The sequence below is a fragment of the Pteropus alecto genome, unplaced genomic scaffold (genome assembly GCF_000325575.1).
Source record: "Pteropus alecto unplaced genomic scaffold, ASM32557v1 scaffold7, whole genome shotgun sequence".
NCBI classification, from domain to species: Eukaryota; Metazoa; Chordata; class Mammalia; order Chiroptera; family Pteropodidae; genus Pteropus; species Pteropus alecto.
In genome coordinates, this window is record NW_006494614.1 from 31,419,381 (window position 1) to 31,434,669 (window position 15,289).

Consider the following 15,289-nt stretch of genomic DNA (forward strand, 5'->3'; position numbering starts at 1 on the left):
TGGGCTGTCACTGGCAGAGATTCAAGCTGTAGAGGCTAGAGGGGAAGAATTAGCCAATCTATGAATATGTTCCCAAGGTGACCTTCAAGTGATTTAGCAGAAAAGACTCTGAAAATGACTACCTCATTTTTAAAAAGTGACAAATGCAGGAGAAACAGGGATGAGCATCATTTTGGACATATTGAATTTAATATGTCATCCAAATGTTTCAAGCAATCGATTTGTCATGTTCACAAGGAGATTTGGAGTTGTTCCTGGATTTACCTGCATAATGGCTAGAGAAAGAAAGACTGAGCTGATGCAGAGACTCCATTTCCTGTTTCCATTACAAACATGACTTTTAAAACATATAGCCAAGCTCAGAAAATAAAAGACAGTCCCCAGATTTCATCAAAGAAAATATGCTAAGCATGCAGATTGATGCCACTAATATGTGGGGGTATGTATCCCACACATAGTCCCTAGGGGCTTGGAAATAGGATTTTAATGTCTATCTGGGAAAAGATAGATATTCCACTAAACTATGGATTTGTAAATATGGAGTTTTCTTAGAACCTGAAAGCACCTCCTTACCAATGCAAAGTCACTGAAACCTATACTGTGTAGTTATTGGTTGTAGATTTATGACACATGAGTATTGTAGAAACCCCACTGAGAAATCAGGATAGAAATGTGTCCAGTAACTGATAAAGTCTGCAGGGCAAGGGCAAGGGAGTCAGGTCTGCTTTATAGGGGCATTTAAATAACTCAAGACTCATGAAACTCCTTTAGAAACTAAAATCACCGTGGAAAGACACTCACAGTAAAGATTTTAAATTAAACCACCAACCAATCAAAGATGGATAAAAGTGCTATGGCGTAGTAGTGAAGAGATTCCTGAGATTAGATACTCTCAAGTCTGTGTAATATCACTTTTTACACAAGGGAATCAGTCAATCCAGGTGCAGCTGTATTGTTAGTAGTTGAGTGTTTTTCAATTTTGGCAGAATAGTGGAAATTTAAAAATTATTTTAAAATATTAGTGGTTAGATTCCATTTTCTGAGTTTTTGATTTAATTACTATAGAGTGTATCATAACCACCAGGGTTGTGTTTTGTTTTGTTTTTTAAGCTCCCCAGGTAATTCTGTACAGCTGAGGTTAAGAACCACTGCAATAGAGAAGAGCAGAAGTCTAGAAACTGATGTTAGCCACTAGTCAAAGCAGATAAGGTAGCATCTTTTCATCATGATGGAGGCCTTTGCACATACATGAAAATGCCTCACTTTTTATTAGTTGTTGGCAAGCTTTTTCTGTAAAGGCCAGACAGTAATATTTTGTTTTGTGGGTTAGGTGGTCTCTGTTTCAACTACTCAACTCTGCTGTTATAGTACAAAAGTAGCCATGGATAATAGGTAACCAGATGAGCATGGGTTTGTTCCAATAAAATTTTCTTTGCAGAGTGATGAGCAGGATTTGGCTTTTGGGCCTTAGTTTGCTAACTTCTGTTTTACAGTGTTTAAGCACAGTTAATGAACATATTTGAGAACCATCACATTCACTTTGGAGAAAGTAACCACATGTGAATAGGTTAAAAAAATGACTACTCAGCTTACAAGGATAGGATGGAGAGCATATGAAGATGAAATACAATGGAGTGTGAAGACTTGGCAAACCATAGGCCTGGGATGGACCAGTGGGAAAACTTGAGTGAATGAAAATGCACACGAAGAGACTCAGGGTTATGGTATAAAGGGGTAAGCTGTGGTCAGGTAATATGTTAAGAATTCAGGAAAGGGTTTTTTTTTAATATGTTGTTTTGCAATTATTTTTTTGCTTGTTTTGTCTTTCACATTTAGAAGGATGGCATGTTAATGGATGGCTTGGATTTTCTATTTACTCACTTCTAGATATTTTGGGTTCAGAACCAATGTACTTATATTTTCAATACATTCTCTATAATCATTATATCTAAATTGAAAATATTTATTTTTCATTCTTAGCCACCTTCTCCAGGGTTGTTTATATAAGACCATTTTCTTTTCACGTGTTGATGAAATTTATTCAGATTATTCTTACAATAGGCTTATAGTAATTAGAAGAGCACAGAGGGGTTTCCTGCCCAGCATTACTTTCAAATTTTACTTAAATTTGCCTTCTTTTCTCCTCTGTTCTCATAACTTTGTGCCTGGCTTATGGAACTGCTTATTTATTTTAATTCCGAAATACAATTTTATTGACATTTTAATAATTTTGAAATTAGGTTATATCTTTAGAAGCAATGGATATGTAGTGAATCATTTAATGTATTCCAAAACCTGTTATGAAATTCACAGTATATCTTCCAATGGACAGCATCTTAGAGTCAAGGAAATGTGGTATTGCCTTCTATCATGCTTTTGCCTCCACTTTTCCTCTGGCAACCACTTCCAGAGTTCTCAGAGTTACATTTCTAGAAAACAAATCTGATCTTGTCACTACCTTTTCTAATAATTTTGAGTGATCTCAAAGTTCAGATTCCTTGGCATGGCATTCAACGGCCTTGCTATCTAAAGCCTTTCATATTCTGGCCCAAAGAACTAGATTTCCAGCCTCATTTCCCACCACTCCTTTCTCTCATGTGAGTTGCTTCATTCTTTACAATCAGATACGTGATGCATTATTTTAATACAAGTGTTGCAAAGTCTCTGAGGAAAGTTTAATAAAATGGGATTGGTGTTGAGCTGACAATAGCTAAAACGGACTTTTTTCCTAAAGCTTAATACTTTAAGATGGAAATGTATCATTGTCCTTGTAGGAGAGGCTTGACTTTTTATATTCAATTGTTGGAGAAACTTATGAAATATCTTTATTTGGAGCCTTTTAAACACAGACTAGACACTCTTCTGTTTGGAATGATTTAGATATACCCGCGAGATAAACAAGATGAATTTTGAGGTTGTGGCCAGTTCTAGGAGATTTGGGGTGATTAATGACTGTCTACATGAGGCCAAAACATCCAGATGGGAGTGAAGAGAAAAGTTCAATTAGTCATCTACATGCTCTCTTCTGTATGGCTCCAAAGACCTGGATAGTCAACAGTCGAATGTATGTACTTATTTAAGTCAAACTATATATTTCACTGATATTTTCTTCTTCAAATATCATATCCTGCTCTAGTATAAAGACCCCACAAGATAAATACCTGTTATTTTATTCCTATCTGCCATCAAATAACATATATCAAATTATAATTATTAGAAAGAGGAAAATGTGACTTAAATTAAAAATGTTCCAAAATTGTTTTTGTTTGGTCTGAGAATTAAATAATAAAGAAGAAGAATAGTCTGATATAAATTTTCTCGATGACTTTTTGGCTATTTGTTTTTATAAAATGGAAATTAGAAAGCAAATTATGCACTCATGTTTATATAGTCCTATATTTTAAATTTAGGTACGTGTCTTGTGTCCTGGGCTGTCCATATGAAGGAAGCATCACACCACAAAAAGTGACAGAGGTAGGATATGCCTGTTTTTCTGTTTCACGGTAAAATGATGCATATTATTTTTAAAAGTGGACTGTTTTCCTTACTATTTATTGCACCTGCATAACAAAGGTTAAGGAGGACCACGGAGTGGGACACATATGATTACTTAGCTGATAGTTTTATTGTAACACTGAAGACCTATATATTGGCTATAACTGTTTTAAAGTTAAATAACACCCGAGTTTTAACATTTGGGAGCTCAAAGGTGGAGGGAATAAAAATATTTGTTTTGTTTTTCTGTGGGTAGAACATAGTGAGTGATCTTTCTACTTCTACCAAAATGTCAGGGCAGTTCATGCACATATTTGTTAACTTTGCCTTGGTTGTTCAGGTATCATTTCTTTATTTTCCCCTGAGTTCTTTGGCACTTGTGTCATAGTATATAGTGCTTCAGTATTTTGTTCCTTGGAGATCCTATAGGTCTTACTGCTGAGATTCGAGTTGCTATCAAAGAGCAATTTTACAGCACTAGAATATAATCATTAAGGACCTGCTTATTGAAGTTCATTTTACTTACTCTTTCTGTTTATTAATTAATACCAATGAATACAAAATGCTTAGTTTGAGGTTACATTAGACTATCTTATTAGATTATCTCTGAAACTCATTTGTATATGAAATATATTAATGTGCACCTGTTGTTAAGGTTGTTAATTTTCATAAATTTAGTAATGTGGATGGTAGGAAGCAGTGAAGATGGCATTGTTAGAAAAATTAAAATTTAGCTGGCTAAACTATCAGTTTGTCTAAAGCCAATTCTATTTTTGAGCATTCATTAGCACTATTGAAATTTACTGCAAATTTTTCCAATGAGAGATATCTATCTCATGGTCCATTATTTAAGCAAGACGTTTGCACAAAGAGGCAGAAATGCTATATATATATAAAAAAAATGAAGTTCAGATGTTATATAAGACTGTTATTAATTTATATTCACAAATATATATTTTTTTTCTTAAAGAACACTTCAAAAATGGTATAACGTTAGGCTCCACAAAACCTGAATCCAACTCAGCCTATATGCCAAATCTCTCGCTCTTCTGCCTTTGCCTCCTGCCATCTTTGGAAGGATTACACACACACTCAGGCTGTCCATTCCTGCACTAGCATGCCCGAGGAGATGCTGAAAAGAATCATGTAACAGGCAGATTGGAAACATTAGAAATTTGTGACCAGCAGCCTTTGATGGGCCTTCTGTAGGTCCAATAGAATGGGCTATTTTATATATTTTGTAGCCAACCCACTCTCTTACTCTCTGCAATGACTCTCTTGCAAATTGTGTTCACTCTGTTCATTCAAGTCTCTAGTCTTTCTCCTCATTTACTCACCTGCTTATTCAGTGGTGATGGAATTCTTCCTGTTGACACTGGAACATATTCAAGCCTCTTCCATCTGAAAACTTTCAGAATTCAGCATCTTCTTATAGTTATCGAATATCTCTAGCCTTCTACATCTAAACTTCAGAGGGCTGCCTACAGTAGTGATGTCCATTTTCTCATGTGCCAAAAACTCTTCATCATACTCCAGATTGAATTCTAGACTATTCACTCCACTGAAATCCCTCTTTTTAGGGTAACTACTTAGCACTTGAGTCAAGAAGTGCAAAATTGTATTCAATCCTAATCTTGACTCCTTAGCAGAATTTGGGATTAGTGACTCTTCTATCCTTCCTGACACTTGTATGTCTCTTGTATTCCCTTGACACCACACTTGTGATTTTCTTCCAACCTGTTAGGTTTCTCCTTTGTAACCTCATGCTTCTCTATTTGAGCATTAAGAAATTCCAGCATTTAATAGGCAGTAAAGAAGAATGAACATTATGATATTTCATCCAAGTTTCTATCTGATAACTGCCTCCTACCTGGACTAGTTAGCCCTTCTGAGTACCCTCCAACCTGTTTTCATATTGTTATTGCCTTTCTGAAAAACATCACTACCCCAGATTCTATCATGGCCTTTTATTACTCTTATGATAGAATCCTCAACCAAACTCTTAAACTTAGTTGGTTTGCCATGCCCTATATATCTGCCCCATGCCTACCTCTCCTTTATGTAGCTTCATTTCCTCTTGGTTTTGGCTTCCTCATCACACTATCCTTTGCATTTGACTGTTTCTCTGCCTGAAGTGCTCTTTGCATTTTATATTTTGGCTGCCTGGAATACACTAGCCTCTGCTTTTGATATTCTACCTGGAATATTATTCTTATACCTTTCTTCTCAGCCTTCTCAACAAGTTAATGTTCACTTTACCTTAAGCTGTCACTTGGGCCCTTCCTGTTTGACAGATCTAGGTCAGTTTCCTTTGCCACATGCTCTTAGAATCTTGTTTCTTTGTTTCAGAATTCATATTTTAGCTGTATTTATACATTCCCAAATGGGATTGATTAAGGTCTATCTTCATTTGACTCCAGGTTCTATAACAGCATGAGCCATCTCAAGATTTGTGTCCCCATTATATTCTAGCACCTATCACAGTACCTGGCATAAAATGGCACTGAGGAAATACACAATAAATGAGTTAATGAGTGGTCATGTGCCGTATTTTGTACAAAGTGATTTCTAGGTGTTCTCATTTCATTTTTGTAGCCAGCCATGCCATTATTAACATCATTATTATTGTAACTCTTTAAAAAATTAAATAATAAGATTTAGAAAGTATGCTAAATAAGGGTGTTTCATTGTCTGTATTTTACAGAATAGAGACTGAAGTTTTAAAAGGTTAACCTTCTGCCTAGTATCACATTCCTAGCATGGGTGGCACCTGAGATTTAGACCCAGGCCTGTTTGATCCAGAACGCATGTCTTTGTCACAATACCACACTGCTTTCATGCAAAATCTTATTCCTCTTTGAAAGTAACATTAGTTATTCAGCTTGAAGGAACCTTGCAATTTACCTCTTTATAAGATCACTACTTAGCACTTGAGTCAAGAAATGCAAGGTCACATTCACAAGTACATTCATTTATGACCCCCCAAAATTAAGCCAGAACTATTTAGTGATTCTACCAATTACGTAGGTACTGAGCGACAGAGCTGAAATTGGTATAGATGTCTCTTGATGCCTATTCTAATGCGTTGAGAAATGCTACTTCCAAGGTAAATTTGTCATGCTTCTGTTTGATTAAAGAGTTGAGAAAAGCAAACCTCCCTTAGTTGAAATTATAGTTTATAAATCCTAATTGAACATGTAGCTAGACAGTTATGACTCTAATGCAAACTTGAGTATTAGAAAAAAGATAATTATAGTAATGTCATTCAAAGTTTTATAAAACACTTAAGATTTAATGAGCAAGGAGAAAGACCAGGAAACTAAAATGTTTTCCATGGAAATGTAACAATTTTAGTTGTGATTTTTACCTCTAGATGATGTTTGCTAGGAACAATAGGGATCGAGTCTGTTCATTTCCATGGTTTTACTAACTCTTCACGTGTCCCAACTCTTCAGGTGTCTAAGAGACTGTATGGCATGGGCTGTTATGAGATCTCTCTGGGAGACACAACTGGTGTGGGAACTCCAGGAAGCATGAAGAGAATGTTGGAAAGTGTCATAAAGGAAATCCCACCCAGTGCTCTTGCCGTTCACTGTCATGACACATACGGACAGGCCTTAGCCAATATCCTTACGGCCCTCCAGGTATTTTGTATTATTTGTGTGTATGTGTAAATGTGTGTATCCACATTTGTAATATAAACATATTAAGAGCTTTAGTGAGATAGCAGTTTTAAATTGCTATGGATATTGTGTGTAAACTGTGCTTGCTACATGACAAGCGCTCAGAAGATATTTGTTAATTGTACATGTTTTTTTTAGGGCGGTGATGTCTCTTATTACTGTTAATTGGACTTGATAAAATTCTTGAATTTGTTCTTTTTAAAGTATTAATCCTCTTAAAGCCCTGTCTGCTTTTTTCAACTCCCATGTGCTTCTAGCCATAAAATTTAATGGGCTGCAGTATGATGGCATTTGGAGGAGTGCAAAGCACAAAGATAGTAGAGTATACTGTTGTAATCATGGAATTCTCTTTTTGATAATTTGATGCTCTATTATGAGAAGATATGGTGGTGAAATCGAGAATACTTTAAGATGTTTTCCTCATGTTGGGGAGCATACTTTTGAAAGAACCCCTGGTTTTTATCAAATATAGTCTATTAGATGATCAAATGAAGATATCTGGAAAGTTGGAGAATTAAGAAATGCTTATTAAATCTTAATGACAACTTAGCTATTTTAAATGTTTTTAAAAGAATAGATATAAATAGCATTTTAAGTGTTGTTTTAAAATTCGTGTTAGTTTCTTAAACTCAGCAAAAATAGATTCATTTGATGTTCTTAGAACTCAAGATTTTGATTACTAAAGATAAGACTGTATGAAAGCTTTTCGTTGAAGCTGACAATCAGTATGTGAAGCTTAATGTGGAAGTCCTACAGTGAACAGTTGCTTGGCAGAAGTTAAAAAACAATGTGAAGATCAAGCCCCACAAGGGCTTATTTTGACTTTGTAACATATGTGCACAAATCCTAATTTATCCTCTGGAAGCAGGCAAGGAACATTGTATTGAATTAGAAGAGAAAATCACATCCCATGGACGTTTAGGCGTGGGAATTTTTACAATTTTCCTTCCCTAAGTATTTTAGTTTCTAAAACAATAGAGAACTAGGCATCACTTCAGGAGTCTCTGTTGAGCTGCACCTGTAACTTATTAAGTGTTCCTGACTAGCAAGTTCCTAAGTTCCCGAAGAGGTACATGTCTGTCTGTCTGTCTGTCTCTTTCTCCTCCTGTCTTCCCCACCCATTTCTCTATATCCTCTATGTGGTAACACCGAGTAATATTTTATTCCTGTAGTACATTTATTATATAATAAATGATAGTTTAGTTCTTTGGGATAAGGGCTGCAGTGCAGAATCTGGGAACCTAAACTTCTGCTTCAGGACAGTCTGCCTCTTGAAAATGCCCAAGTATAAAATACTGCTGACACCACCTTGTGATTTTAACAGTTAAGGAAGACTAATCTGAGCAAGTAATGTTTAAAATCGGATCTAGAGAATGAGAAGGAACTAACCCCAATAAGGTGTGCTTATGCGCGCGTGTACATGAAATGTGTACGGAAAGAGTAAGTGAAGCAGATGAAACATCGTTTGGGAAAAGGTCTTGGGAAGGCAGGGATGTTGTGCTAGGAACTGAAAGAAGACCATTATATTCAGAAGAGAAACACCATTATAACATCGCTGAATTAAATGAAGTGCCTAATTTCTATTTTCAAAGAGGTGAGGACTAAAATCCTGGGGCATTTGCCCATCCTGTAACAGCCATACAGAGAGGCACAAAACAACCTAGGTCCCAAGCATGATGGGGAGCATGGATGAGAACCTGTGTGTGGCTGAGATCCCCCAAAATACCACGCCCTCGTTCAAAGGGCGAACCAGCAAAAATTCTACCTCACAAAGGGAGGAGGCAAGCACATTCATTCTCATGGCCTTGACTCTGAGTGGAGGAGAAATAGAGTCTCCCTTTATCATAACCTTTTGTCAACCCTCATGTAGATTTAGGGTGCAAATTCCCAAGCCCTGCAGTATTTGAAAGACCCAAGCAGATAAATTGCTTTAAAAAGGCTGTGGAATAGCAAGCACCTTCAGGCCCCAAGAACCTTTTCTGAAGGAACAGATCTTCAATTTAAGTCAAACTGGTTTTGTGTGGGTGTGTAGGAGGGGTGGATATTCTACTCTTCAGCAGCTCCTGTGGTAGTAAGTAGAAAGTGTGACTATAAGTATCTGTAACTGTTTTCTGATCTGTAACTATGTGCCCAAGATCTATGTATATATGCAGGGCAGGAGTGCAGAATGGAGCCTTGGGGACCGGGGAAGCAATAGTGTACTTTCAGTTTGGTGATACATTGCCTTGGAGCTTAAGTTATAGTCACAGTGTAAATAGGTGAAGAAAGTGACAGTAGCTTGTGTAATAAGCACCATGATATTAAGCTGCAGAGGCTAATATCAATGAACATCTGAGAAAATGGTCAAAAAGTAGAGATTTGATGAAAAAGCTAAAAGTTGAAGTTATAGAGGTGTTTTGTGTTTTGTTTTGTTTTTTTTGTCTTTTCTGCATTCGCTTTTATTTTAATAAGCCAGTGACAACATAAGAAATATACTCTGCTGCTCTCTTAGAAATTGTGTGTAGCTGAGATAATCTTTAAATGTTTTAGAACTTTTATGTTGATAAAGATAGCTAAAATGTGATCCTGGAATGTCACTGCAAACACACGTGTACTGGTCACAAAGAACACTGACTAAGGCAGAGTCCACCAGAGCCATTTTTCTTTTCCCATCTCCCATTCCTTAATAAGAGCAACAACAACCATGGAGGAGAATAAAATGTCTTGGAAAAAAAATGTCAGTGTTTAAATAGAAGGAAAATCAGAGAAAGCTTCACTTCATTATGAACAAGGCTAACCTTGGCTTCAGGAAGCAGTGGCCATACTTCATTTTTTTAAAAAAATGGAATCTTTGAAGTGGCTTCTAGTAAAATTGGTGGTAGAGGTGGAGTGGATATCATTTGCTTTAATTTAGGGGTTGAGAAACAATTTACAGTGCTCCAAACTGGAAGTTAATATTAAGGCAAGCAGACATGTAATAAGTGGAAACTTGGCCACATGGTAAGAAACAAATGAGAGTTATAAATAGAATATCCCCCCTCAGTCTGGAAAGCACATACTAATCTTGTAGTAGAGGGTAGTGGAGAGATTTTTCTTGGGTTTCCAGGTTTTATTGCATTTTTTAATGACATATACATATGACTTATAGGACTGTAGATGGTTATATGGAAGTCAAGAATTCATAATTATTAAATTAATATAGAGAAATAATTCTGAGACTATAGATTGAAGTGTGGGATATTTATAACCACTCGAAACCAAAAGAGCAAGAAAATGAGGTGACCAAATAGAAATAAGAAGACATGTACATGACCAAATATACTTGTCTTAACTTTTTTATGTAAAAATTGAACTTCACCTTCCTATATATTCCCAAGTACCTAAGTAAAGCATCGGTGAACAAATTGTTTAATCTACTTAATACTAAACAATACTGTCTCTATTTTTCTGCACCCAAATGATTTGAGTGTTCATAATTGGGTAAAAACAGAATGAAATAAATAAAATAAATGAGAGCTAATATCACAAATAATTAATTGGCAGCATACAGACAGAGCAGAATAGAAAATATTTAGCTTAATCCTGAAGAAATGTCATGTGCTTTTTTTTAAACTTAATAGACCTTTTGTTTAATGTGCCTTTTCTCATGTTTTCCATATGTTTATTATTCTCTTTTAGAAAGACAAAATTATTTACCTAATTTTTACATCAAAGCATTCCTTTTTCTATATTGACTCTAACTAAACCAATGTTTAAATGCTATCAAACAGCTATCAAATATTTGCTATCAAATATTTTGTGTAATTCATTTTTTAGTTTTTCAAGGAGAAGTTTTTAAAATTTCAATCACTAGCCAAATGAGTCTGTTTCTCAGTTCTTTATCTATAGAATGTATACAATTGAGTTGGGATGCAGAGTTTCTAGAACAATTGCCTTGGTAACAGTATAATCGGTTAATATTATTATTGTGGTCATTATAATTAAAACTACTACTAATAATAACAGTAATAATTGTATTACAAAGTTTATTTCTAAGTAGAGCCAGGAGACCTAGCTCACTGGATTACAAATGTGTTTCGTAAATACATGCATTAGATATTATTCATTTCTTCAACACCTTTTATAGAGCTAAATAGAAATCGATGAGCAAGAAAGAAAACAAAAAATTGAAAATTAGAAGCTGCTCCAGAGGTTTTACAAGATGGATCGTTAATTTATTCCACAGATACTTATTTGATCAGACACTGTCATGGATGTTAGATTCAGATGTTAAAGATCTTAGCGATACTGCTCTGAGGAAACTGTTTTACTTTAATTTAGTATTGTGAGAAGCTTTCTGATTATTGAATAGTTTTTGTTGTTGTTGTTTTTGTTTTCTGTCTTTTTGTCTTTTTTTTTTTTTTTTTTTTCTACATAATGAACTTCCTCCAGCATGGTATTCTGTTGGAAAATATTGGGATGATGTGTAAGTTATCATCAAAAAAGGAGGAAAATAAATCCAACAGAAGTTTTTCACTGTCCAGCTTTCAAGTGTGTACAAGCAGAGCACTTGAGCCATAAAAGTAAAAAAAATAATAGTGTAGATGAACAAAGTACCTTTTTAAAATTTTTTCACGTAGTCAGATTGCTTATATAGTGATGAAAAATGAGTAAACATTTGAATAATTTTATTTTGTTTATCTTCAACATCTTTCTGTTAATATGAACTTCTCTCTGATTTTGGCAATAGGTGATCTGACAAGTTTTGTCCTCAAAGATAAGTTTTATCTATATCTACATATCCACAGGTATGTACAGGGTAGTTTGAAAAAGTTGCTTCTGAGCTAGATGGCATTCAATTAATCATTTTAAAATAACACATGAGATTCTATAATGTGCTAAAAATGAATGTATTTAATCTTTATGCAATGGATTAAGCTTTGAAGCTCACCATGAAAGAAAATATATTCAAAACTGCTCTGCCTCCCCCATGTTGATCAAATGGGCAAATGTTATACAAATTGATTATTAGGTTTTTTTCTCTGCTTAAAAAAATTCTAATAGGCAGAAAAGTAATGGAGAAAGAACACTGAATTCATCGGCAGAAGATTTTGTTTTTCTTTTTAATCATGACTTAACTTTTTTTTAAATTATCGTTTCCTCACATATCAGTTCCTTTAATTTACAGTGGATTGACACTCTGGGATAAAGGGGTGTGCATAGAGAACAATATTTATACCTTGTGATATCTATTACCACAAGTCATAGCTCATAGGATACAGGAAAATCTCTAACATATGTTAGATAGAATATCTTTCTTGGGACCCAGAGATTAAGAAGGTCAGAGGTGGAGCCCTGAAGAGCAGGTGTGCACAGAAAAACAGAGTCAAGGACCATGCAACTGAGAGCAGAAGGTGGATATCTAAGCTGCTTGATGACTTTTTACTCACCACAAAGCTAAGTGCTGTGATGTTTGCTTAATTTTCTTGAAAATTCCCAGTGTCCTTCCAATGGATATTTTTTTACTTAAGACTTGCAAGCAAAATTATGCTAAGACACTGACTTTTCCATTATCTGTAAATTAATATTGGAAAAGCTTCGTATCTTTCTAGATGACCATTTCCTCATATGCAAAAGAATTGTTGCACTAAGAGAAATCAAAGTACATGTTCATATAATCTCTTATCAAATTTTTGTCAATTCAAAGCTCAAAGTCAGTAGGAAGAAGGAAATAATAAAAATTAGAACAGATAAATGAAATATAGAAAAGACAATAGAAGAAAATTAATGAAACATCTGCTGCTTTGAAAAGATAAATAAAATTAACACAGCAGATAGAATTCATCAAAATTTTTGTTTTCTTAGCAATTTTGACTTTATTAGTGTGACCATATAGATTAATAGATGTTTCTTTTTCTTTATTTCTGATTGCATCAAGTAAGACAGTAATCCTGAGTTGAAGCTGTTCTTTATTTTTATTTTTTTGCACACATAATGCAAGTTTTGAATTAGGAGGACAGACTCATCCTAGTTAATTTTACCTTTGTTAAAAAAAATATTTAAAATGAATCCTTGTTGCTGTTAATCACCTTCAGGGCAAAAAATAACAATCTAGTCATACAGTTATTTTCTTACCAGTCTAGTCTTTCATAAGGATTTAACTTTGGATTTTAAATTATCAATGGGTGTTGGGACAGGATGTGATTCTCTCCTTGGCATAAGACATGGAAATTTCAAAAATCACTATCTTTTTGAGCACTGCTCTTATCTGTTGTGTAAATGTCTCAGCTTATTGTTTTAATCTTGATTTCAATAGCTTGTTTTCAACCAAGTACTTGTCACATCTCTCTCAACACATATGGCCTTAATTTGGAAATCTCATTGTTTTGCCCTGTTGTTTGTATAAAAACACATTGTTTTTCATTTTCTGATTTCTTTTCATGTGTTCTTATTTTTTTCTCTTGAAAATTCATATTTGCAAGGAAATGTTATGCTTATACACTCTTGCCCCTGAATGTAATGTGACACAGACCTTATCCTTTAGAATACTAGGTTGAAATTGGTTAGTTTGGTATTAAACACAAAGTATTCTTCCCATAACTGTTTTTTGGCTTATTTTAATATAACCAGTTAATGGTTATTTGGCCAGCACTAAACACACACATACACAACCCCCCACCCCCCAGCAAAAAGTCAAGAATCCTTTAGCTTTATTGTTCGAACAACTTTCTCAAATGGTTCTAAATATCTCTAGTTCTGGATTTGAACTAGGTGGGATTAATACACACTATTAGATCACAGTGGCTCAGTTTTATTATATTCTCACTTTAGAATATCAGACTTACTATTATCAGTATATGGTACATTCATTACTGAAAGACAGTGGAGGAGGAGTTTAATAACTGCAAGTCAAAGATATGGAATCTTAATCTGGAAGCTACACATTTTTTTCCACATTTCTTTATAAATTTCTTCAATATAGAGAAAAATGTAAAATGGAAATTATAGCTATAAATTGTTACCATTTAGAATTATTTTATGAATTATTTTAAAATGCTCATTTAACCAAACAATATTTATTGGCTACCTTCTGTGCAATAGCCTCTCTGCTATTAGGTATAATAGACAATAAAGAAACAGGATAAACCACCATCCTTTACTCTAGTGGTCCCCAACCTTTTTGGCACCAGGGACCGATGCTCCTGTAAGAATCTAATCCCTGATGATCTGAGGTGGAGCTGAGTCCACGGTGATGCTAGTGCTGAGGAGCAGCTGCAAATACAGATGAAGCTTCATTCGCTTGCCCACTGCTCACCGCCTGCTATGCTGCCTGGTTTATAACAGGCCAGAGGCAGATACTTGTCTGTAGCCCAGGGGTTCTAGACACCTGCTTTAGTCAGTAATTTTTTCTATCAAATAAAATATAGAAATTATGTAAAATTGCTTAAGCAATAAGTCAAGTTATTTTCACCTAGGTTACACATTTAAGTTATACTGACAAATTTTTTAAAAATTTGTATAAATTACAAAAAGAATAAACTTATGATTACATATTTCTACTAAACACTTTCAAATTAAGTAAAACTTTTTATAATAAATGTTCCAGTTTTATTGAGATATTATTGACATACATCACTGTATAAATTTAAGATGTACAGTATTGATTTCACATACACTATAAAATTATTACAAAAATAAGCTTAATTAGCATCTATCATGTCATATAGATACATTAAAAAGAAAATGAAAAAGACAATTTTTTTGTGATAAGAACTCTTAGGATTTATTCTCAACAACTTTCATACACACACACATAGCAGTGTAACTATAGTTGTCATGTTGTACATTACATTCCCAGTACTTATAATTGGAAATTTTTATCTTTGACCACCTTTCTCCAATTCTCACCCCTCCACCTACATCTCTAATAACCCAAACTTTCAAGTCTTTTTCTAGGAATTTGGTGAGGTATTGTTGTTTGTTTGTTCAGATCCCATAGATAAGTAAGGTCATTCAGTGTTTGTCTTTCTCTGACTTATTTGACTTAGCATAATACCCTCAAGCACAAGTACCATCCATATTGTCACAGATGTCAGGATGACTCATTTTTTATGGATACATAATATTCTATTGAATATATATATCTATTCAGA

The 15,289-nt window shown here is 34.5% G+C and overlaps 1 protein-coding gene across 3 annotated transcripts in view; it reads left to right on the top strand.

The window, feature by feature from the left end:
* HMGCLL1 (3-hydroxymethyl-3-methylglutaryl-CoA lyase like 1) overlaps nt 1-15,289 on the top strand; it is a 160,856-nt gene that overhangs the window by 74,497 nt on the left and 71,070 nt on the right. For 2 of the 3 annotated variants that reach the window (XM_006926424.1, XM_006926425.1), the window contains 2 exons: nt 3,411-3,474; nt 6,951-7,139. In XM_006926424.1, the coding sequence (XP_006926486.1) occupies nt 3,411-3,474; nt 6,951-7,139 (253 nt within the window). The remainder of the gene's footprint in view (nt 1-3,410; nt 3,475-6,950; nt 7,140-15,289) is intronic. The other variant, XM_006926426.1, reaches the window with a different exon arrangement.